Source organism: Macaca thibetana, chromosome 2 (genome assembly GCF_024542745.1).
Source record: "Macaca thibetana thibetana isolate TM-01 chromosome 2, ASM2454274v1, whole genome shotgun sequence".
Lineage (NCBI taxonomy): Eukaryota > Metazoa > Chordata > Mammalia > Primates > Cercopithecidae > Macaca > Macaca thibetana.
This window is the reverse complement of record NC_065579.1, coordinates 130,923,110-130,947,882: the sequence shown is the minus strand read 5'-3', so window position 1 is coordinate 130,947,882 and position 24,773 is coordinate 130,923,110. Positions and strand designations below refer to the sequence as shown.

The 24,773-nt window shown below is 34.0% G+C and overlaps 1 protein-coding gene across 6 annotated transcripts in view; it reads right to left on the bottom strand.

The window, feature by feature from the left end:
- Nucleotides 1-24,773, bottom strand: part of CNTN6 (contactin 6) — a 306,119-nt gene that overhangs the window by 20,517 nt on the left and 260,829 nt on the right. For all 6 annotated transcript variants that reach the window (XR_007723159.1, XM_050778571.1, XM_050778569.1 and 3 more), the window contains 4 exons: nucleotides 4,390-4,565; nucleotides 3,913-4,030; nucleotides 3,127-3,285; nucleotides 2,816-2,965 (listed from right to left, as the gene is read on the bottom strand). Coding sequence is in view for 5 of the 6 variants with exons in the window: in XM_050778571.1 (XP_050634528.1) it covers nucleotides 2,816-2,965; nucleotides 3,127-3,285; nucleotides 3,913-4,030; nucleotides 4,390-4,565 (603 nt within the window). In the remaining variant the exon portion in view is untranslated. The remainder of the gene's footprint in view (nucleotides 1-2,815; nucleotides 2,966-3,126; nucleotides 3,286-3,912; nucleotides 4,031-4,389; nucleotides 4,566-24,773) is intronic.

Genomic DNA, 24,773 nt, shown 5'->3' with positions numbered 1-24,773 from the left:
GTGAGAGTCTTGCATTTTTAATGAACGTAAATTATGTTTACACATATCCAAATTTCTGAGAGAGAGGACACAGTTGTGTTTGATACATGAGCACCCTGGCTCCAAAATTAATTAAAAATTGAGTAACATCGGGCATTTGACATTATTATGCATCATCTACTAATTGGCAAAATGATGTTCCATTCAGATGGTAACAGTGACACTGCTGATTTAGTGCCTAATTATACAGTTGTGCTGTAAACAAGTTAGTGAGGCAGTATATTAATTAATTATTTTTTTCAATAAACAAACTAAAATAATTTTTCTTTTTATTAGTCATCAGGATATTTTAACATTTAAAATTAAATATTGAAAAATATGAAAATAAATACATTCTTGTTTTAAAACTCCTGGTTAGAATCTCACATCTCTCGGGAGAGAATAAGAGGGATTTTCTTCCAACTTTTCACTAGCAAAGTCAGATTTTTCTCCTGTCAAGAATGTGATTGGAAGAGGTTCTTTCTATTTATTTCTTGGGATCTAAGGCTCTGTGGTAGAAGATTCAGAAACCAGTAATTTTGATGAGTTTTTAAAAAGTATGCCCTTCAACTCTATATCCTTGTGAGGACTAATATAATGAATAATAGTTCATAGAAACTGTAAAGCTGAGGAAATGCTGAGTGTATATACAGTATTGTAGTGTCTAATGAGAATGAGGTTTTACTTTACACATGTGTAAGTGTTTAAAAGCATTATTTTTCTTGACATAATGACAAAAAGTATCCTAAATCTGTGATAATGGCTAAATCAGCAGGGTATGCTTTTTAAATGTGGAATTACATGAAATTGTCTATACTGGACCATTTCTGAGCAATGTGAAAGGTGGTTGGTTGAGGAAGCACCTGGATATGTCTGGGGATTGGTAGTCAGGGATTAAAATATGTAAATTTTAATTCCTCATTTCAAATTTTTCCCCACCATGTAGACCATCTAAATTAATTTAGATTACTTATTTTATTTATTTCCATTTCATACTGATGTTTCACTCTATAAACATGACCAGAAAATAGTCATATGATAATCTGATTGTTCTTCTTCAAAATTGCACCTTTCAGATATACCTTTTCATATTTAAATTTATCCTTAACTTTTCCAGCTTTAAGCTTCATAAGTTTTTAGAAAAAAATTACATGAACCTAAACCTTATTTTCTAAGTCTTCCAATGCCTTTGATCAAAAGTGATGTAAATCAGAGTGGATTTTACAGAGTTGCTGAATTTATAGTGCTTGACAGCTTGCAGTGACTAACTGCACACTATCTCAGGACCTTTGCATAGTTTAGCTGTGTAAGGAAAAGTATTTTAAATTATATTTTGATTTACTTTCTACAAAGTTTCCAGTGTTCTGAGAAATAGAAAATTCCTTTCTCCATTCAATTTCAAATTAATTGTACTTAAACCTAAAACCATATTGAGAACAAGTTAGTCTTTGTTGATATCAGAGAGAGAGAGAGAGAGAGAGAGAGAGACGAGAAACTCTGTAGGTTTTCAATCAGTAGAGTTCGACTCAATAGGTATGAATATCACCAGTCTCATTCTGCTACTGAAACAAGAGAGTATTAATGGTTAGAAGGTGGCACACAAACTTAGCTATGAAAATGTAAGAGTTTCTGTCAACGCTGTCCAAAGCTACCAAAATATAAATCAATGGTAAACAACCTGAAACTAAAGCTCATATCCAGAGTCATGGGCAACACCTGAAGATTCTGATCCAGGGGGTATATAGGAGGGCCTGGGAATTTCTATATTTACACACTTTCTTTGGCTAATCTATTGCTTATCTACATTAAGATCCTCTTTTGTGGAGAATGCTGGGTGTAAAAATCAGGAAGTTTGGATTCAAATCCTAGCTCTGTCACAAACAACCAGCTAATATCCAGGTCTTCATTTTCCTCTTCTATAAAACAAAAGGATTTCCTTTCAGCTGTAAGTTTCTAGCGTGATTTAATTGGATGATATCACTGTCAAGTAAGTCCTTTTTTCCTAGCCCCAATTCTATGATAAACAGTTAACATTATCTTTAGTTTAAGGATTGATTTATTGACTTCTGAAAATTGTGCACACTTTAATAAGGTAATTTGTGTTTGTTAATTAAGCCAGCGACAACAAAGTGATCCTTTGTTTATGTGACTGAATAAGAATGTGAACTTTGTAGGCTACATACAGCTAGCAGATTAAATGTCACCCTGGATGTGAAAGTTTGAGTGGAACAAAGAGGATCCATTGAAAATAGCTTAAGAAGGCATGGTATCTGAGCCAGGTTCTTGTGTTCCACTGTTCAGTGAACCAATTAATGCTCAATTAGTGCTCCTGTTAAATGAGTTTAGGATTTACCTCATTTGCATGGAAAAAAAATTATACTATTGCTCAATGAAGCTACAACTAGGTCAGAGTTGAGAAATAGATGAAAATATATGGCTGACTGCACAACAGAGTCTCAATTAATTCTTGGCTACAACATTTTAATGAAACAAGCAGTAACTCATTTGCATATACAAATCTACAGATTCTCTATTGAAGTTTTACTGGAAAATAGGTGTGATGCAAACACAGTTTCTTAAAAACTCTGCTTAAAGGCAATCATCTCTTATTGAACCTACTACTTGGGGAAAATACACCTTGTCTTGTGTACGTAAAAATTAAAAAATGAGAGCCACTCGTTTACTGCCAAACAATTTTGAGACAAAAGTGTTAGAAGACCCATAAAAATACTTGTTTTCTTTTAAGAACTGTATCATATGAAGTCTTCCACATTTTTAGAACACATTGATTCTTTACCTGATGCTTTAGTTCTTAACAATTCTGATGGTTTACTTGGTTCTCCAATCCCAATGCTGTTGCCGGCAACAACGCGAAATTCATATTCCACCCAAGGACTCAAACCAACCACTGTTGCATTGTATGTCTTACCATTGAGAATTTCTGGAACTAAAAATAATGGGACACTAAGGCACCGAAGTTGGGACTACTCAAAAACAAATAATTATACAAAATTATATAATTATTAATTTAAAATAGAATTGTATTTATTAAAATTATTGGACTAAAATATTATTTTTAAAGTATCCCAAAACACTTTTGTCACTCACCTGTAGCAACAGCCTGCCAACCCACAGAAAATGGTGTCTGAGTCTGAATAGTAAATATTTGAATGGGACTGTTATTATCTGGGCCTGCTCTCCAGCTTAGTTGAGAAGTAGTACTGGAAATCTCTTCCACTTTCACATCCTCAGGAGGACCTGGTGGACCTTGAAAAAAATGTTTTATCATGACTACATTGGAGATACTTACATTCATTAATTTGGGACAAGGATGGTTTATTTTTACCTGTTGTGCTTAGAAAGTAAAATATTGACCATAATGTATTTGTAGCACATTATTAGAGATAAAGTTCTATTAATTCCATTTATGTGGTAAATGACATTAATGTACTAGTGCTTCCTCTGGAGATTAGAAAATATCAGGCATATGATGATTGCATATCAACCTATACTCAAAAATTGAGAACCATCATCTTTAATTACTCTTAAAACCTAACTCAAGTAAATGCAGCTAATCTGAAGAACTACAGGAGCATGTGGATTTGATTCTGGATTGGCAAGAATGATTTATTATAAACAGAAGACACGTCTAAGTTTTAGGTACTGACACTGCTTGCCAAGCGTGACTGTTCACTATAGTCAAATCCTACACAATTCCGTGTCTGTATCCACACTACCCATACCCTGGAGTCCTGGGGTTTAAAAAAGAAAAAATCTATCTGATTTCATCTCACTTCCATATCATGATGTGGTTTCTCAGAGGTCTACAATTTAGACATGAACATTGTGACTGTGAATAAACAGTGTGATCAATTTTTCACCATTTATGCTTACCTCTAACAATGATATCGGCTACTGCAGATAAACTTTCTAGGGTTGTTTGTACTGTGCAGAGATATTTTCCTGAATGATTTAACTGAATATTCCTTATCATCAAATCCCCAACAGATTCCTGCAGACCGAAAGGGAGAAATGGATAAAAATATAAGCCCATATAACAAGTCCTACTTTATTGTTACAGCTGGATAAATATTAAACATAAAACAACTCTGAAATTAAAAGATATACTAGTATCATTGTTTCTTGTATCTAAACCCTTTTATTACCCCCCTTATTATAATTACATCTAGACAACACGTATTCCTACAGAAGACACAAAACAAAATAAACCAAAACAAAAACAAATGCGGCTTCAAAAATAGTCAGTGATATCCATGCAAACAAAGATGGAGAGAGTAATTATGAAAAATGGTGATTCATATAAAAGACTTGATTCATTTTATTAAGCACTTAACAATTTCAGTAACTTACTCCTCCGATCCTTTCAAAATGAGCCATTCCTTTTTTTAAGTCTATGATATCTCCATTGAAAAACCACACAAATACCACTTCAATGGAGGGGTCATGGGACACCTGGCATGGCAGCACTATGCTCTCGCCAACTGTAACATCCATTTTGGAAGGTGGGACAGTAATGACAGTTCTCTCTGTTGAGGAAAAAAAAATTTTTTTTAAGTTTATGAAATGCTAGCCTATGGTTATAAAATACATATTTGTGAATACTTTTTCATTCATTTGAAATTATATAAATGCAACCTGGACTTCTACAATGTCCAGTGTGAAATATTCTATTGCCTGTTTTTCAATGTCCTGTATTTATTATTGTAGCTTATTACTTATACTAAAATTAAAAATATAGTTATATTCACACCTTATACGAAAATAGTTTACAGAAAACTGTAGACCTTAAAAAATGGCATTCTATATATACAGAATACACTGCATTGTTTTTGTTATATTTTATTCTAACATTTTAGTCATAACATGACAATGGACACACTGGAAACAGCTCTAAATACTCTCTTTTAACTTCACATACTATGAGACAAACCACGTTTCTGAGATAATGAACACCATAGTTTCTATAGAGATTTAGTCATATGTTTATATTTAAGAGGGTGAATGCAACATATTTATTCTATCTTTGACATAGCTGTGATATAATTTTCTTTTTGTTAAACATGCAACATGAATAGGGAAGATGGAAGTTTTCTCTTTTATAATTCAGATTTTCCATTGTTAAAATTATGCATCCATCTTAAAAACCTTCCCTCTAGAAATGTTGGCCTCTTTGTCAATCTTTGATCTAAAAGACCTAGCATTTCACTGACCAAAATTTCAAATGACAATCCCAGGGTGTGCCAGTTGTACTTGAGAGTCCTATATTTCTTCAGATTAAAAGAGATTCACAATGGAGATCGTTTTGACTACTTTGTTTATAATAAAGTTCTGATTCCAGAGTGTTGAGAATTGATCAAAGGGAAACTCAATACCTATGAAGGGGCCCTGGACAAATATTTAGATTTAGATACATACCATCTCACCAAGAATAAAATGTTTTGAAAGATTTACATTTAAGAATAAAGGTTTTAGGCAAGTTATTGGAAAAAACAAAAACAAAAAACAAAACTGTACATGAAGAAGTTTAAAAATAGTGTAATGACCCTGGAGAATCTCTTTCTCTATGGGTCATTTATAAGATAAAGTTTAGCTCTCTAAGAAATGGACTAAAAGCTTCACTTTCTTCTAGCTTCTTCCCTCTGCTCAAGAAACCAAATTAACATTGAGTTTGTATTTATACGTTCACATTGATTAATGTGCAACTGCATTTTACCAATATAATGTTTAATTATTATTTGACCATTTAAACATTTTTAATTGTTTTCTTCATTCATAAATATTTAGAAGTAGAAAGTAGGAAGTAATAATTTGGGGTTTTAAGGTACATATTGACAAAAGAGCCATGGAAAAATAAAAACACATGCTATACTTCTGAATATGAATATAATGGAGAAAATCAAACTCTTAATCTGTATTAGATATGACTTCATTTTTTATTATTTAAAATACTTTTCATATTTACATTAGATGCATGTACTTTTTATTTTTTATTTTTATTATTTCTTTTTGAGATGGAGTCTTGCTCTGTCACCCAGCCTAGAGTACAGTGATGCCATCTCAGCTCATTGCAACCTCAGCCTACCAGATTCAAGCGATTCTCTTGCCTCAGCCTCCTGAGTAGCTGGGATTACAGGCATGCACCACCACGCCAGGCTAATTTTTGTATTTTTATCAGAGACAGAGTTTCACCATGTTGGCCAGGTGGTCTTGAACTCCTGACATCAAGTGATCCACCCGACTTGGCCTCCCAAGTGCTGGGATTACAGGGGTTAACCACCGCACATAACCACATGCATGCACTTTATATTCTAATTATATCTAAGGAGAAATTTAAAGAATGGTTTTGTGGACTATGCCCATTCTTAATTCCAACCCTTCGTCACAGATCTGCAACCAAAATAAGGGTAAAAGATATCCAGGGACTTTGCTGAAGTTGCTTATCAGCTTAAGGAGATTTTGGGCTGAGACAATGGGGTTTTCTAAATATACAATCATGTCATCTGCAAACAGGGACAATTTGACTTCTTCTTTTCCTAACTGAATACCCTTGATTTCTTTCTCTTCCCTAATTGCCCTAGCCAGAACTTCCAACACTATGTTGAATAGGAGTGGTGAGAGAGGGCATCCCTGTCTTGTGCCAGTTTTCAAAGGGAATTTTTCCAGTTTTTGCCCATTCAGTATGGTATTGGCTGTGGGTTTGTCATAAATAGCTCTTATTATTTTGAGGTACGTTCCATCAATACCGAATTTATTGAGCGTTTTTAGCATGAAGGGCTGTTGAATTTTGTCAAAAGCCTTTTCTGCATCTATTGAGATAATCATGTGGTTCTTGTCTTTGGTTCTGTTTATATGCTGGATTATGTTTATTGATTTGCGAATGTTGAACCAGCCTTGCATCCCAGGGATGAAGCCCACTTGATCATGGTGGATAAGCTTTTTGATGTGCTGCTGAATCCGGTTTGCCAGTATTTTATTGAGGATTTTTGCATCGATGTTCATCAGGGATATTGGTCTAAAATTCTCTTTTTTTGTTGTGTCTCTGCCAGGCTTTGGTATCAGGATGATGTTGGCCTCATAAAATGAGTTAGGGAGGATTCCCTCTTTTTCTATTGATTGGAATAGTTTCAGAAGGAATGGTACCAACTCCTCCTTGTACCTCTGGTAGAATTCAGCTGTGAATCCATCTGGTCCTGGACTTTTTTTGGTTGGTAGGCTATTAATTATTGCCTCAATTTCAGAGCCTGCTATTGGTCTATTCAGGGATTCAACTTCTTCCTGGTTTAGTCTTGGAAGAGTGTAAGTGTCCAGGAAATTATCCATTTCTTCTAGATTTTCCAGTTTATTTGCATAGAGGTGTTTATAGTATTCTCTGATGGTAGTTTGTATTTCTGTGGGGTCGGTGGTGATATCCCCTTTATCATTTTTAATTGCGTCAATTTGATTCTTCTCTCTTTTCTTCTTTATTAGTCTTGCTAGTGGTCTGTCAATTTTGTTGATCTTTTCAAAAAACCAACTCCTGGATTCGTTGATTTTTTGGAGAGTTTTTTGTGTCTCTATCTCCTTCAGTTCTGCTCTGATCTTAGTTATTTCTTGCCTTCTGCTAGCTTTGTGCAAAAATCACAAGCATTCTTATACACCAGTAACAGACAAACAGAGAGCCAAATCAGGAATGAACTTCCATTCACAATTGCTTCAAAGAGAATAAAATACCTAGGAATCCAACTTACAAGGGATGTAAAGGACCTCTTCAACGAGAACTACAAACCACTGCTCAGTGAAATAAAAGAGGACACAAACAAATGGAAGAACATACCATGCTCATGGATAGGAAGAATCAATATCGTGAAAATGGCCATACTGCCCAAGGTAATTTATAGATTCAATGCCATCCCCATCAAGCTACCAACGAGTTTCTTCACAGAATTGGAAAAAAACTGCTTTAAAGTTCATATGGAACCAAAGAAGAGCCCGCATCTCCAAGACAATCCTAAGTCAAAAGAACAAAGCTGGAGGCATCACGCTACCTGACTTCAAACTATACTACAAGGCTACAGTAACCAAAACAGCATGGTACTGGTACCAAAACAGAGATATAGACCAATGGAACAGAACAGAGTCCTCAGAAATAATACCACACATCTACAGCCATCTGATCTTTGACAAACCTGAGAGAAACAAGAAATGGGGAAAGGATTCCCTATTTAATAAATGGTGCTGGGAAAATTGGCTAGCCATAAGTAGAAAGCTGAAACTGGATCCTTTCCTTACTCCTTATACGAAAATTAATTCAAGATGGATTAGAGACTTAAATGTTAGACCTAATACCATAAAAATCCTAGAGGAAAACCTAGGTAGTACCATTCAGGACATAGGCATGGGCAAAGACTTCATGTCTAAAACACCAAAAGCAACGGCAGCAAAAGCCAAAATTGACAAATGGGATCTCATTAAACTAAAGAGCTTCTGCACAGCAAAAGAAACTACCATCAGAGTGAACAGGCAACCTACAGAATGGGAGAAAATTTTTGCAATCTACTCATCTGACAAAGGGCTAATATCCAGAACCTACAAAGAACTCAAACAAATTTACAAGAAAAAAACAAACAACCCCATCAAAAAGTGGGCAAAGGATATGAACAGACATTTCTCAAAAGAAGACATTCATACAGCCAACAGACACATGAAAAAATGCTCATCACCACTGGCCATCAGAGAAATGCAAATCAAAACCACAATGAGATACCATCTCACACCAGTTAGAATGGCGATCATTAAAAAGTCAGGAAACAACAGGTGCTGGAGAGGATGTGGAGAAATAGGAACACTTTGACACTGTTGGTGGGATTGTAAACTAGTTCAACCATTATGGAAAACAGTATGGCGATTCCTCAAGGATCTAGAACTAGATGGACCATATGACCCAGCCATCCCATTACTGGGTATATACCCAAAGGTAAATCATGCTGCTATAAAGACACATGCACACGTATGTTTATTGCAGCACTATTCACAATAGCAAAGACTTGGAATCAACCCAAATGTCCATCAGTGACAGATTGGATTAAGAAAATGTGGCACATATACACCATGGAATACTATGCAGCCATAAAAAAGGATGAGTTTGTGTCCTTTGTAGGGACATGGATGCAGCTGGAAACCATCATTCTTAGCAAACTATCACAAGAACAGAAAACCAAACACCGCATGTTCTCACTCATAGGTGGGAACTGAACAATGAGATCACTTGGACTCAGGAAGGGGAACATCACACACCGGGGCCTATCATGGGGAGGGGGGAGGGGGGAGGGATTGCATTGGGAGTTATACCTGATGTAAATGACGAGTTGATGGGTGCAGCACAGCAACATGGCACAAGTATACATATGTAACAAACCTGCACGTTATGCACATGTACGCTACAACTTAAAGTATAACAATAATAAATAAATTTAAAAAAATAAAAATAAAAATAAAAATAAATAAATAAATATGCCTCATCTAAAAAAAAAATAAAAATAAAAATAAAAATAAAGATATCCAGGGATCCAAGAAAATTTTTTAGAACTAGAGAAAATATTTTCCTTTTGTAGTTGCTCTGAAAATAAATAAATAAATCCCAAATGTCTTATTTACATTTGTAGGAGGATAAGTTGGCTAATTGGATGTGTTGACACAGCAAAACTGCCCAGATTTAAAGTTTTAGATAATGCAATTAAAGTAATTTTCAGACCTTAAAAATGACAGCAAGTCCTTCCATTTATGACACCACATAGTGGCAAAGTTAGATAAATTATTCCCTATCTACATAGTTCATTGTTGTACAGTAATAATGACTAAAGCTTTATGAATAAGAAATGTTTATTTCATCATTTATAATGGTTACATTTTTCACTAGTTAACTCATTTGTAACTAATATTTATTGAGCATGTAATGTATGTCCAGTCCTCTGCTAAGTACTGGAGTCATGATGGTGAAGAAAATGAGGGAAAAAAATCCTGCAGCAAATCAGAAAGATAAGGAGTGTTCCTTCACAGAGATGAAAGTCTACAGAAGGAAGCTAGCATGAATCAAATCATATTAATTACTATACAGTAATGTGTGATAAGCCCTATATACTAGGAGTGACTTTTTTGAAACATTTGGCAGATCCTGAGGGGATCAGTTTATTGAGAAATAACTGTTTTAGCTGAGAAGTAAAAGGCAAGTAGTAATGGGCTGGGCAAAGGTAGCAGGTAGAGAGGAAACTAGATTTCCTATGCAGGCAAGAGCATTCACAGAGGAACTATGTGAAAAAGAACTGTGATTGACAGATTCAGTGCAACCATGTTGCTGAAAAGGATAGGACTGAACAAAGAGTAACAGAGGAGTGAAAGTGAAGATGAAGCTGGATGATAGCCATGCTCAAGATACAAGCCACAAATGTCATTAAGCTCAGCTACATAATTTGTGGGTCCAAGGGCAAAATGAAAGCGTGGGGTGACTTTTTTGAAAAAGAGGAAAAAGTGTCATTAAAGGTACTAAATACAAAGCTTTTCGCTTTAAAATAATTTATTACTTATACAATAAAATCAGGGTAAGACTCATAGACAAGTGATGACAGGAACTTATAAATTACAAAATACATGATTTTGGTGTTATAATTTTATATGATATAATAAATAATACTTTATTAAGGTTATAGCTTGATTGATTATATAATTTTCTCATTTACTTTTCTGGTCAATCGTTTACTAGATTGACAGAAATTATTTTTAGAAACTTCATTTTCAATTGATATAATTTCAGTGACATCAGTCACTCCTGGCAAATGCAAGATCACAAATACTTTTTGATGAGTTTTTATTTTGTAAAGTATCTTTCTTCTGATGCAACTTTTATGAAACCATTAAGACTGTTTTATAGACTGTAGCAACATTCATAAGTTTCTGATGAATTACACTGAAATATAAATGTTAAAACATCTAGAGCTGATGATTCTCTTCATCAATATTTTTCTAAAAAGATTTAACTCTTTATACAAATCTGTTTTGTGAGAGCCTGAATTTAAGTATAAATATATGCAATATAATCTTAATGTTTCCTCTGACATACACTGTAACTTCTGGAGGTTGTACAAGAAATTGAAAGGGACTTCATGATTTTCATATAATTCAAAATGCCTGTTTTTCCATTCCATTTTTTTGTATCTTCAGTTACAAAGAAAAACTCATGAATTATTGGTTTCCCCAAAGCTTCATTTAAAACTAATGTTCTTATCATTTACTGGAATAATCTTTAAGTTTAATTTCTATTTCTAAGCCTGTGGATTTTATTGCAATGTCCATGTGTATGCCTTCCTCTTGCAATAATTTATTGACAAAGTTTATTGCCTGAGCACTAACAATTTCTGTGCTGGTGCTCAGGCTGGAGAGTTAATATTTCTGCAAATCCCACAGAGACAGCCTCCGGGGATGTATGGACAAGCTGGCCTCCCACCTTGGATCCTCCTGTTGACTACTTTTGAAGTCTCCTCCTGCAGCCTTTGCTGCCGTCCACTGTTGTTTCTATGGTTGCTACCACCATCATCTTTATCCCTCTACGAGGCCCAGGTTCTGATGTGCCCATGCCCCCAGGATTCCAGGACTATGACTACCCAGGCATGCATGTGCACACCTGCACTTCACACCAACTGCTATGCATGCATGCTCACTGCTGGGTCCTCAGGCGTGTGTGTATGAGCCGCCGCTGCTGTCGCTTCACATATGATGCCGCACATGCATGTGGGTATGGTGAAGCAGCAGCAGCAGCAGCTCATGCACACACAGGTTATAAATAAATTCTTAATCATTTTACCTCCCAATTTGTGTTTTGTACAAAAGACAAATGTACAGTCACAGCAGAACATTTCAAGCTTGGGGACTTCCTCAGCACAGGGCTCTGTGTGACTGGATTGTATGTCCATGAAACCAACTCTGGATGTCATACTAAGAAATATATTCTTACATACAAGTAGAGAGTAGCATGGTGGTTGTCAGAGGCTGGTGGGAGGGAGGGATGGGGAATGGGGAGATGTTTTTCACAGGGTACCAAGTTTCAGATGGGAAGAATAAGTTTTAGAGAACTATGGCACAGCATGGTGACTATAGTTAATGTAATACATATTTCAAAATTACTCAATTAGGATTTTAATTGTTCTCATCACATAAAAAAATGATAGGATGTGAAGTGATGGCTGTGTTAACTGGCTTGATTTAATCATTACACGATGTAAACATATATCAAAATATCACATTATATCCCACAAATACATATAATTATTATTCATCAATTAAAAATTTTAGAAATGCATTTTTTTGCTGAAAAAATTGGAAACATTGGAAGTATGAAGCAGAGGAATGATATGATGACATACCATTATCTGCAGTGTGAAAAATGGACTGTATTTAAAAAGAAGTAGCTCTACATAAGCAGGCTTATTATCCAGAAAAAGGGGATGCATAGTTCCTCCTGGGAGTAGCCTCCTGTGTGGATGAAGAGGTGCTTGGAGAAGAACACTTTTTAACTGCTGTATCCTCTCCACACACCACAGGCAGACCTGTCCCCATCCTGTGCAGGTGGCTGTCTAATAGCCATGAGGCCACTGATTGCTCTCTCAAAGAGTTCATTCTACAACCATGTGCAGCCTCAGCCCCAGCATTAACACGAATACCCCACAGAGACAAAAATCACACTTGCAAGGACTGGGAGAGTGGTGCTTGTGCGGTCGAAATATACAAAACTGTTCATGCCACTTTGTGGAAAGAACAGGGGCTTTAGTCCGTTAATTCCTTCATCAAATACACCTTAAATTCTTAAGAGAAACTCAAGCATCTGAGAGATTTCTTCAAACCACTCAGATCCTATATTCCACTCCTTTCCTATGAGTGCATATGTACCAGTAGAGTAGCTGCAGTTACTTGAGGCTCATCGACACTGAAACACTTCTTGGTATTTATGGATCAGTGAGATCTTTAGGGCCTGAATTATAACAAATCAAAAAGGAGGAAAGTTGACTATGCTAGACTCTATTGTTTGTAAAAATTTAGGATTCTTTAAGTCTTTTCAAACAAAACAAAGGGTTACTTATTCACTTTCATTTCATATCATTCTATTCTTCTTGCATATTCCTTAGTCATTTGTAAGAAGTTTGATCTAGTGGTTTTAAAATTTTAGCATGTGTAAGAATTTCCTGAGCATTTGTTCAAAATGTGAATTCCTCAGCTTGCACCAGAAATACTGATTCAGTACGTCTAGACCTTGAATATGTCCTTTTATCAGGCTTCTCCAATTGATTTTGATATAGTTAGTCCGTGCTTTGACAAATGTTCCCTTAGTTTTTAAAACTTGAACCTGAAATTTCTATTTAAGAAACATTCAAATATAAAATATATTGTCAGAAATTCTCTAATACTGTGGATTTAGGAAAAAATTATGTCCAGTAAATGTTACTGTTTAGTAATACTTCAAGAAAGAAAGATGGAGTCCCAAGGTTAACTGTAATGAATTCTGTATATTATCTCCTCTTTTATCATTTCTTAAACACTTAATATATTAAAAACTCTGAGAATTCCTAGATGAAAGGAACTCTTGTTTATTGGGTTGGTGCAAAAGTAATTGTGGTTTTTGTCTTGAAAAGTAAGGTTTTTTATTTTTAAAATTTTATTTAATTCAAAGTTTCCTACATTTTGGTAGAGTATCAAACATTTTTAATCCATATGACATTTCTTGATACATACAGTGTTCATGCATAGAAATGGAAGTATATCTTGGTATATAAGGACTTCTGAGAAACGTCTGGAAATGTTGATTTTATGATTGAAGAGGATTAAACACAACATAAATATGTGTGTATATATATATTCACATATAAAAATATGCGTTTCTATTTAACATGCATACACATATATGCTTACATATTTATGAGACTATTATGGACATTTGAATTCTAAATAATTTATAAATAATAATTTGTTAAGATAAGAAAACTAGTTTTATGTTATATTAAAAAGAAGATTCCCTAATGTTTTAAAGATACATTCTGATGTATTTATGGATGAAATTATTGAGGTTTGGGATTTGCCTCCAGATAACTGGAGTTGTGGAAGGTTAGTGTATAGATTAAACAAGGTTGATAAGAGTTGCCATTTATTGACTCTGGGTGATGTATACATGAGAGTTTCTTATACTATCACCTCTACTGATGTGTGTGCTTGCAATTTTCAATAATAAAAGACAGGAAGAACATGTTAGGGGAGAGTGAATGTTTACATACAGAACAGGGAAGAACATTTCTCATTCACTTTCTGAAATCATAAGAACTGGCCACTTTTTGAAGATTGTCCTAAATGTAAATGACAATCATTCATGAAGAGTTTGTAAAATTATAGAATTTTAATATTTACCATTTGCAATCTATGGCAGTGAGGTAAAAGTTATTATATAAGAACAGCTTCATCTAGCAGTCCTATTCTTAAGAAGAATAATAGAATATATGATGTGACTCTTTTGATGAATAGCCTTACTCAAATTCACATTTCATAACAGTCAATGACATTCCCAGAATCCCTTTTAGTTACAAGGACCCCAGCAGACATGAAGACTAATTACATCAAAACTTATGTCATTATCATTTAGTGTGATTTCCTTAAACACTTAAAAATGGGACTGCTTCTCTATATCAATGACCAAATAAATACACTCTTACATTTCATGATCTCTAATTACATTTTTAGAAGCAAGGGGATGTCAGTTAAATGTATAATTGGTCTTTACTGACCATACAGAAAACATTGTTTTGTTTGTTTGTTTTGATGTTTGTTCCTTCAACTCAGTTGAAATCCTTATCAATGTCACTTTGCACAATAATAACTGCTAAGGTGTTTCTGAAGTTATAAACTCCTCTCAAAGGATGGACAAATGTATAAGAAAAATTATCAAACTTTTCCTTTTGTACAAGCATGGGGCTCTTCCTTTATCTATGACATAGAAAATGTTGCTAAGAAATCAATATAAGCTAGTATATAAATAGCACTTCAAACAGGTGACAAAGCTCTCTTATATTTTCTCTCACTAGTTAACTTGTGATGTCTAGAAATAAATACTTTTAAAAATTGGTCTTTTTTTCCTAATGAATTCCTCAGAATCTCAAATTATGCTACATATTAAGATATTAGTCCTTTCCATTGCTCTTTATTTCTTCCTCTCTATTCATGGTCTTCCTTCTAACTGTAGAAACTTTTTTAAATAGACATTTTTCCAAAGAAGACATACAAATGGCCAACAGGTATGTGAAAATGTGCTCAACATCATTAGTCATCAGGGAAATGCAAATCTAAACCATGATGAGATGTCACATCACACCTGTTAGGATGGCTATTGTCAAAAAGACAAGAGAAAACTGTGGAAAAAGAACTCTTACCTACTATTGGTGGGAATATTAATTGATACAGCTATTATGGAAAACACTATGGAGGTTTCCCTAAAATTAAAAACAGAGATGCCATACAACCCAGCAATCCCTCTTGCGGAAAATAAAATCAATAGTCCAAGGAATGTCTGCACTCACATGTTCATTGCAGCAGTATTCATGATAGTTAAGATATGGGGATCACCTAATGTCCATTGATAGATGAATAAATAAAGAAATTGTGATATGTATATACAATGGAATATTGTTCAGCTCTATAAAAGAAGGAAATACTACCATTTGCAACAACATAGATGAATCTGGAAGAACTACGCTAGGTGAAGTAAGCCAGCACAGAAAGAAAAATCCTGTATGATCTAACTTATAGGTGGCACCAAAAAAGTCAAATACATAGAAACAGGTAGTAGAATGGTGTTCACTCAGAGCAGAAAAGTAAGGAAAATGGGAAGATGCTGTGCAAAAGGTACAACGTTATTGTTATGTAGAATAAATAAGTCTAGAAACAGAATGTACAGCACAATGATTCAGTTATCTGTATATATATCTGTATACTGTATCACAAATACTGTATTGTATACTGAGAACTTTCAAAGAGTGTAGACTTCAGGTGTTCTCATCACAAAGACACACACAAAAGAGGCAGCTATGTCAGGAAATGTGCAAGTTAACTTGCTTAGTATGTAACCATTTTATTAAGCATAAGTAGATCAAACATTTAAGGTGTTGTATACCTTAAATATAAGCAATTTTTATTTTTTAAGTGATGGGGATTCTCTCAGGTTTTGTTTGTTTGAAAGCATATTTATTTTGCATTTATGTGGGGGGATTTTTAAACAGGTATAGAATTCTTATTGGTATTGTCTTCAGCCCATTAAAAATGTCATTTCATTTTCTTCTGGGCTCCTTTTTTCTTTGTTATATCAACTGCCAGTCTTGTTTTTTTTGGCATAATGTATCTTTTTTATCTGATTTATTTTTCCTTTAGTTTTGCTACTATGTGCTTAGCTAGGTTTTTCTTTGCATTTGTCTGAACTGGGGCTCACATAATTTCTTAAATTGGATGCTTATTATCATTTTCAGTTTTTAAAAATATCTGGCAAATATTTCTTCAAATATTGCTCATGTATAATTTTCTTTCTCTCCTCTCTGCTCCTTTTGGAATAACAATTTTATGTATGTTAAAAGTTATTCACCATATTCCATGTTTTCCTTATGATACATTCTGTCTTTCCTATTTTATTCTCTATGTTACAGTTAAGATATTTTCTATTCACACATCCTCCCCTTTGCTAATTCTCTTTCTGCTATATCTATTCTGGTGTTAAATCAATGTATTGCGTTCTTAATGTTATCACTTGGAATTGTCAGTTCTAGATTTCCCATTGGAGTTTTAACAGATGCCATTTCCTTTCTGAAATTCTCCATCTTGTCATCTATTTTTTAAAATATATTAATCAAAATTATTTTAAAGCCCTTGAGAACTTCAAAACTTTAAAGCCCTCTGAGAACTTTAATATTTCCATCACTGTGACCTGTTACTGTTGTCTGTTTTTTATTTCTGGGTTTTGGTCATTTGGCTTTAGCTCCAGTTATTCCTAGTAACAATTTATTGAATGCTAGACATTGTGGCTCAAAAATGTAAATGATTTTATAGTGTTATATTTTTACTGGGGAGATTTACTTTCTTAAGCATGCAATTAGAAAAATAGCCAGAAGGTGGTCCGAACCTGATATGAATTGAGTCTGGATCTTAGTCATTTTAAGTCCCGGTCAATTTTATTTTGTTTTGTTTCGTTTCTTACTAGGACATAGTCCTTCGGATATCCTGACTCAAGTTTGAGTTGCTTAGCAGACCTTATTCTATTTGGTTTATTCGGAACCTCTATTTGTGTCTCCTTTCACTGTAGGTCTACCAAAATTTCTGCTTTCTGTTTGGTTTCTTCATTCCCGATTTACACTGCTTAGGAATTGGCAAATTTCTGAGAAGAAAAACAGCAGGGACTGTGGGGCTCACCTCTCTGCGCTTTTGTTTTCTCCAGGCTACTGCACCTCATGTTGCAAACACATTGGCTGTTGTTGCAATTCCTTAAAACAACTGTTTTTGTTTATTTTTTAATATTTTAACAATATTTGTGGTGAACATCAGCGGGAGGTTGGTGTGATAAGCTTACTTCAACTAGTTAAGACAGATTATTCTCCATTATTATTAATGTTTCATAATAGATTAAGTGTGTTGGTAGAAATATTTAGGCCATTTATCAGTAGGTTTTTAGATAATAGCTTGAAGAGTATGATAATTGATGTCAGTTAGAGAAAGAAATAAACTTAATTTTGGACAGAAGTAGAGATTGCTAACATAGAAATATACTAATTGCTTATTCAATCATCTGTTGAAAACCATTTAATTAGTATTGCACCCTTACCTTATTCCAAGTTATACATTAGTATGACTGCTGAACAAAAGGAACAAAACCAAACTGAAGAACCATTAGAAGATTTCAACCCTAAGAGTGACAAAATCTTGCTTATATTTTAATAGGAACATTGTAGCTTCTAGAAGGAAAACAAAGAATTAGGACAAATACTTTTGAAGCTATTACTGGGTTTCCAAGCTTAATATTTATGAACAGTTTGTCCAAATCATTCTTTCTTGTGTGTGTCAAGAGGTGGGTTTAGCGTGTGTGTGGGGGGAGGTAGTGGGTGGGGTCTGGTGAGTATTCTTTGACTTGTAGGATTTTTAGCAGTGTTCTTGGCCTCTATCTAGGATAGATGTGAGTAGACCCTTCAGTTGTGAAAATCAAAAATATTTGCATATTTGCCAATGTCCCCTGGGAGACAAAATCATCCTGGTTGAGCCATTCTGTGCTATAGCAATACTATGGGAAAGAGATGACATGGCTTAAAGTTTGGGCATTAAAGTGGTGAGAAGTGGTTAGCTTCTGTATGTACCTTGAAACTGAAACCATTTTGGGGCAATTGAATATGGGGTTTGAATGAAAGAAAAAATTAAAAATAATCTCAAAGATTTGATCTAAAGAACTGTCAGTGTAGACTGTCATTAATATAGAGGAGAAAGAATACAGTAGAAACAAGTTTGGGGAGTAAGAATCAGGAGTTCAAGGTTAGGATATAGTAAATTTGTAAGTGAAGATGATAAAATTGGCTGTTGAATTTGGAGATTAAAGAGAAATATTTGAGCTGGAATTAGTTTGATTTGAGTTTGGGAATTAACTTATAGATAATATTTAAAAACAGAAAACTGGATGAGATAATAAGGGTAGGTACAGCTATAAAATGAAGACCAAGAGAGAAAAAAAAGAAAAAAAAAAGACGAAGAGAGGAAAAAAATTTCTGTATATTCTATATACATGCATGTATACATGTAGGTCTACCAAAATTTCTGCTTTCTGTTTGGTTTCTTCATTCTCGATTTACACTACACAGAATGTATATAGAATATACATGTATGTTTATATACATACATATAGATGAATATAACTATCAACTAGACTACCAGTTTAGAAAATATAACATTTTAATAATAGGGCTTTTAGGAAAAGGAATGGAATAAAACATTAAATCATTCAGGAAGATATTTTAGGACCAAGAAGTATGAGTTTCTAGAGTGACAAAGCCTGCCAAATGCCCAGTGTAATGGTTGATAACAGATTTAAAACATGACACATTATCTTGAAATTGTCAAACATTGGAGAAAACAGAATTCTAGAGAACAAGAGGGAAAAGATGTCACAAACAACAGATTAGAAATCAAAAAGGTTTAGTCTTTCAGAGCAGAGTAACGGCTCAAAATTTCTGAAAAACAATGGTTTCCAGTCTAGAATTCTATTTCAAACTAAACCACCAATAAAATGTAAACATAGAATAAAGGCATTTTCAATCATGAAAGATTTTTAAAAAATTTATTTCTCTTGGATTATTTCTCAAAAATCCACTGGAAGATTTAATCAACCAAAATGAGGGAGTATGTTAAGAAACAGAAAGGCATGGAGTTAGGCAATGGAGCATCAACACATGGGGCAGGCTGATATTGAAGGGAGAATATTGAGATAGATTTGGGAAATGAATTATTGGCAAGTCCATAGAAAACTAAGCAAACGAACAAAAGAAGGGAAAGCAAACACAGGAAAATCAAAGCTAATACTCTGAAATAAACCTTGGATAGAGAAAAGCAGGCAAACAAGGCAATCGGCGTGATGGAGTCTTTATTTCTCTAGGCCTAGCAAGCCAGAAATAAAGGAGTTTTTAGTCTTTAATTAATATGCTTTTCCTTTTTGTATATACAATCCATAAGTCTAAAATATTTTACATCCTCTTAGATAAGTGCATGATTATCTGCTTACACATGTGTATCTACAGATTAAAATCTACATGCAGCACTTATCATATTTCACCACAGAGTAAAATTTAATTTCAATGCATAAATTAATCATGGTCAATATATTCCAATTTACCTTCAGGTACCATTACTCATTTATTTACTACTTCAACATTTAAATGGTTAGGAATAAATATTAAAAGAATACTGAGAACCCCAGAATAAAAGAAACAAATGAAGAACCAGTCTAGAGAAAGCATTGTCTAAAATGTCTAAATGAGAAAACATGCAACGTTACCCTATTTCCCTAGCAAATAATAACGTAAAATGTAAACACAGATCTTTTATATTAACAAATAGTCAAAGCAGGGCCTGACATCTATTTAAACAGAACAGGCACTGTAGATTCTGTGTAATAAATTAGATATGACAACTACTCTGTTTCAAAGCTATTAGTACATAATAGGCAGTGACTACATATTTACGGCATCATATTTATGTTTCTTATAAATTGTTAGTGTTCTTTCAGACTATTATCCAATAGTAACTTCATGCTGGGCTGTAGCGAATTATACAATAGAAGACTTCTGTAGCTTTTTTTTGTTTTGGGGGACTTTTTTGAGACAGGATCTTGCTGTGTTGCCCAGGCTGGAGTGCAGTGGCATGATCATAGTTCACTACAACCTTGAATTTCTGAGCTCAAGTGATCCTTCCATCTCAGCTTTCCAAGTAGCCAGGACCACAGACATATGCCACCACACCTTACTAATTATTTTTTATTTTTAGTAGAGATAAGGTCTTGCTATGGTCTTGAACTCCTGGTCTCAAGCAATCTTCCCACCTAGTGTAATCCAGCACCTTTTAAGGTGAACCACCTTACCTAACCTGTAGTTTTGTAGAAGATGAAAGTAGAAATATTTATTTTGCCTGGCAATAAGCCCTAATACAAATGATATTTTCTTCTGAATGTTTCATGTTGGGATGAGGGGAGTCAAAATGAGAAAATAAAACCCAGAAAAAGAGGATAAGGCTAAGTTTGGTTCATGTGATTATTTTTCCCCTTTTCCACACCCTTCAACCCCATTCCTCTTTTGGACTTGAAAGCATTTGGTAACTACTTGTGTGAGCATTCAGGATCCAGAGACTGAAAACATAGCTTGCTTCTGGGGACGTTTTTTTTATCTTAATGACACACTTTACTCCTAAAAAAAAAAATGGCCCTAGAGCATAAGTGACCACTGAGTTAATTTAGAGGATAAATGCCTAAGAAGGAGAATAGCCTAATTGCTTCTTTTAGGGTCAGAATAGAGTCAAGGTAAATTTACCAAATTTCCAATTCCTAATTAATTCTTAATTAAAAACTCAAGAAACAAGTAAGCACAAGTGTTTGCAGGTTTGGGAGGGAAACTGAAGATAAAAAAGACTTAATAGTTTGAAATATATATACACACACACATATATGCATATATGTATATACATATGTCGGCATATATGTATATACATACATATGTATGTATGTATATAGTTACCTACAGAATAAATGTATTGGTTAAAGTGTTTTTTTTATTTTAATAAAAATAGGAGATGGATAGCTAGTGATTTATACTGCATGAATGAGACCAAACACAAAGGAATACACAATATAAGACAGCATTTGAATGAAATCTGTGGTGAGAAAATTATCACAGTAGCTGCTTCTAGGAGTGTAGTAGGAACAAGGATTAAATGACATAAAAAAAGTTCTAAATGTTGGGTGACAATAATGTTCTATATCTTGTGTGTTTTGGGTTACAAATGCCATTTTCAAAATTTAATGGATATACATTAAAATTTATATATTTTATTATATGTAAGTGCACATAAATATTGCACTCTAATGAATTTTTACATGTAAAAATGTACATACAAATATTGCACTCTAATGAATGAAGTCTGCAGTATTTAGGAGGAAGTACTAATATCTGCATGTTACTATATTTTTATTCCTGCTGGACTTTGTTTCAACACTGTCATGTAAAATTGTCTCATGCAGTTTTTAATACGTACATTTGTTGGAAGATGGAAAAGAAGGAAAGCAAAAGTTCCGCCACTTACTAGCACAGGGACCTTGGGCGAGTGGTTTTAGCAACCTATTTCTCAATCTCCCTCGTAAAAAATGGAGATAATAATACCTGTTTCAAAGCATTGCTCTGAAAGTTAAATGAGATGATATACACAAAGAACCTATCATGGTGCCTAGGACAGAGAATGTATTTAACAAATAGTAATGAATAATAATAATAAAGAATACAAGATGAATAATGATAAAAACTAAGTCATCAAGATCCACGTTAGTTAGTAATCTCAGGTTAGCATAATTCCAAAGGCTGTGCATTAACCACTTTAGGAAGTGGTCTATACTCTTCTGTGTCTGGTCTCCTTCAACTGGCATAAACCAATAGCTATACACCCCCTATTTTTATCAAAATTAAACAAAACAAAACTTTGATCAATAATAGGTTTAAACTATGCAGTAAAAATATCTTGAAAAAAGTGGTAAAACCTATACCATATTAACATCTATCCTTTACATTATATTTTGTAAAGTATACATTAAGAAAAAACACAGCTGTATGACATACGTGGTAACTTAATCTGATTGACATATGCTACATTTTAAAAAAGACTGTGAACTAAATTGTCATGAAGACCAAGATAACATTGATCTTAGGGGATTTGCTTAAATCGATGCATGTTTTTGCTTGTTTTTACATTTTTACTTGAAGAGATTGTAGTATTCAAGTTTCAATAATTCGTGCAGCATCACTTTCAATATTGGAACGGGAAAATTTTTCATCTGACCAGTATAATAACTCATTATATATTTTCTCACCTTGAAGTAATTTTTACCATCAATAATTTTTAAATCAAAATCTTCACTGTTGAAATGTTTTCAGTCATTCTGTGTAGGAAAGCGGTGCGTGGAATTGAACATTTTTCGGGAGATTTTAGTGCTACTGGAGACTTCTCTGGTGTTTTCAAGTACTACGATATGACAGATGTATTCCAATATATCTTGTCATTTCTCTGAAATTGTACTTTTGGTTTTCTCGATCAAGCTGGGCTTGTCGATAAAGCTGAGCTTGATATCTCAAATCCTTCAAACTGCCTTTTAGAGCCACAAAGCCTCCAATTATCTACGTATCTTGGGCATTTCTCTTAGTAAACTTAGACCTGTATCATTCTGCTGGAGAAAATGGATAGGCCACTCTGTAATGGTGGTATAATAAAGACTTCTATCACAAAGAATAAACAACTAAATGAGCAGCAATAAACTTAATTTGCACATTAGATATGCTTTTCCAAGTTCCGACATTTCAGTTGAAAATAACACTGAAGCAATGAGGCCTATAATTGAACATCCAAAACTTCTCCAGTGGGGAAACAGAAACAAATGTTGCCTGCAAACAAGATCATTTTTATAGCCTGCTGTTACTCAGTTTTTTAATAATTTTCCAAATGCCAGATCAAATAATTTCTCCTTTTATGTGATTTTCATATACCTCTTAGTATATGTACATATTGTAATTTTAATCTCAGTCCTCCAAAATGAAAACACTTAAACTCTCTTTCCTCTTGATTCCTTGTTTGTGCCTATGAAACATGTCCTCAAATTATACTGGGCATCTTCTGAGGCACTGGAAAGGCTGCTGCTAATTGCACTCACAATGTTTGAATGGAAAATTGCTTTGTCCTGCTGCATTAGTGAAATAGAAATTTCCAACATACAGTGCAGATAACTTCAGAATCCTCTTAACATAGATAAGCCATATCAGCTAAAAACTAAGCTGGAAAATATCTCACTCTTGTAACTATTATCTTTTCCATGTTATCTAACAACATTTCTTGCATGACTGAGGCTGATAAGTAAATTCAAAGGGAGATGATTGTTTTATCAGCTTTATGGAAATTTCTCATTTGCTCCTTAACACTCTATTACTCTTAAGGTCACTATACACTGATTTTGGCTTGAGAAACAAAATTATATTTGATTCTGTAACAACAATCAGATGAATATTACTGATGAGAAAATACACACACACACATATACACAACCATTAAGCCATCTTAACAAACAACCAGATAACTATACACCCAATAGTCAAGAAAATGGTTCAATTGATGTACACTATTATAATTTTTTCCTATGCTAGGCTTCAAATTTGTAGGTTGTAAAATAATAATTCCTTGGCAGTGATGTCTTCAACATTTTTACATGAAAGGGAATTGGACATAACAGTCTAGTTAAGGGGACATGGTAATAATAGACTTAGAACTGTGCTTGTATGACAGTCACACAATTTAATAAAGATTAAACATTACAGATAAATAATAAAACAACGTTTTTAAGGCTGTTTTTCTTCATACTGTACACACATTTTGTGTTTATTTTATTTATATGTATTTGTGTAGTTAAGTATGTACATGTTTATATTGCATAGGATAGGTCTTGTTAATGACAAAGAAGCAAAAGACCCCAAAATCCACTTAAAATGGGCTGTGGATATGTCATGAAGGTTAAAATATAACAAAATTTCCTTCCCATTATTAGGTGTAACTGCATGAAAGTAACTTGGTAATCATGTATAGTGACATCAGTTACATTAGCAGGTACTCTTTTTGCATATGTAAGTTAGTCTCCTGTACTGTGCTAGAAACACCAAAACAATGAATTCTCTTCATAAACTTTTGGATTTTGATGTAGGTTCAGGCTTGTACCCCCTTAGAAGAGTGAGGTGATCGATGTCTGTCAGAAATATAAGATTACAAACATTACCATTGGAAAGTGAATGCATGTAAAAAGTTTGGTAAAATGTTCTTTTTTTGCAAAGTGTACTAAGAACCTCAGACCCTGAAAAACTGAAAACTGTCAGATTTTAGAGCAAGGAAGCCAGTATGAAAAGTATCCCTAT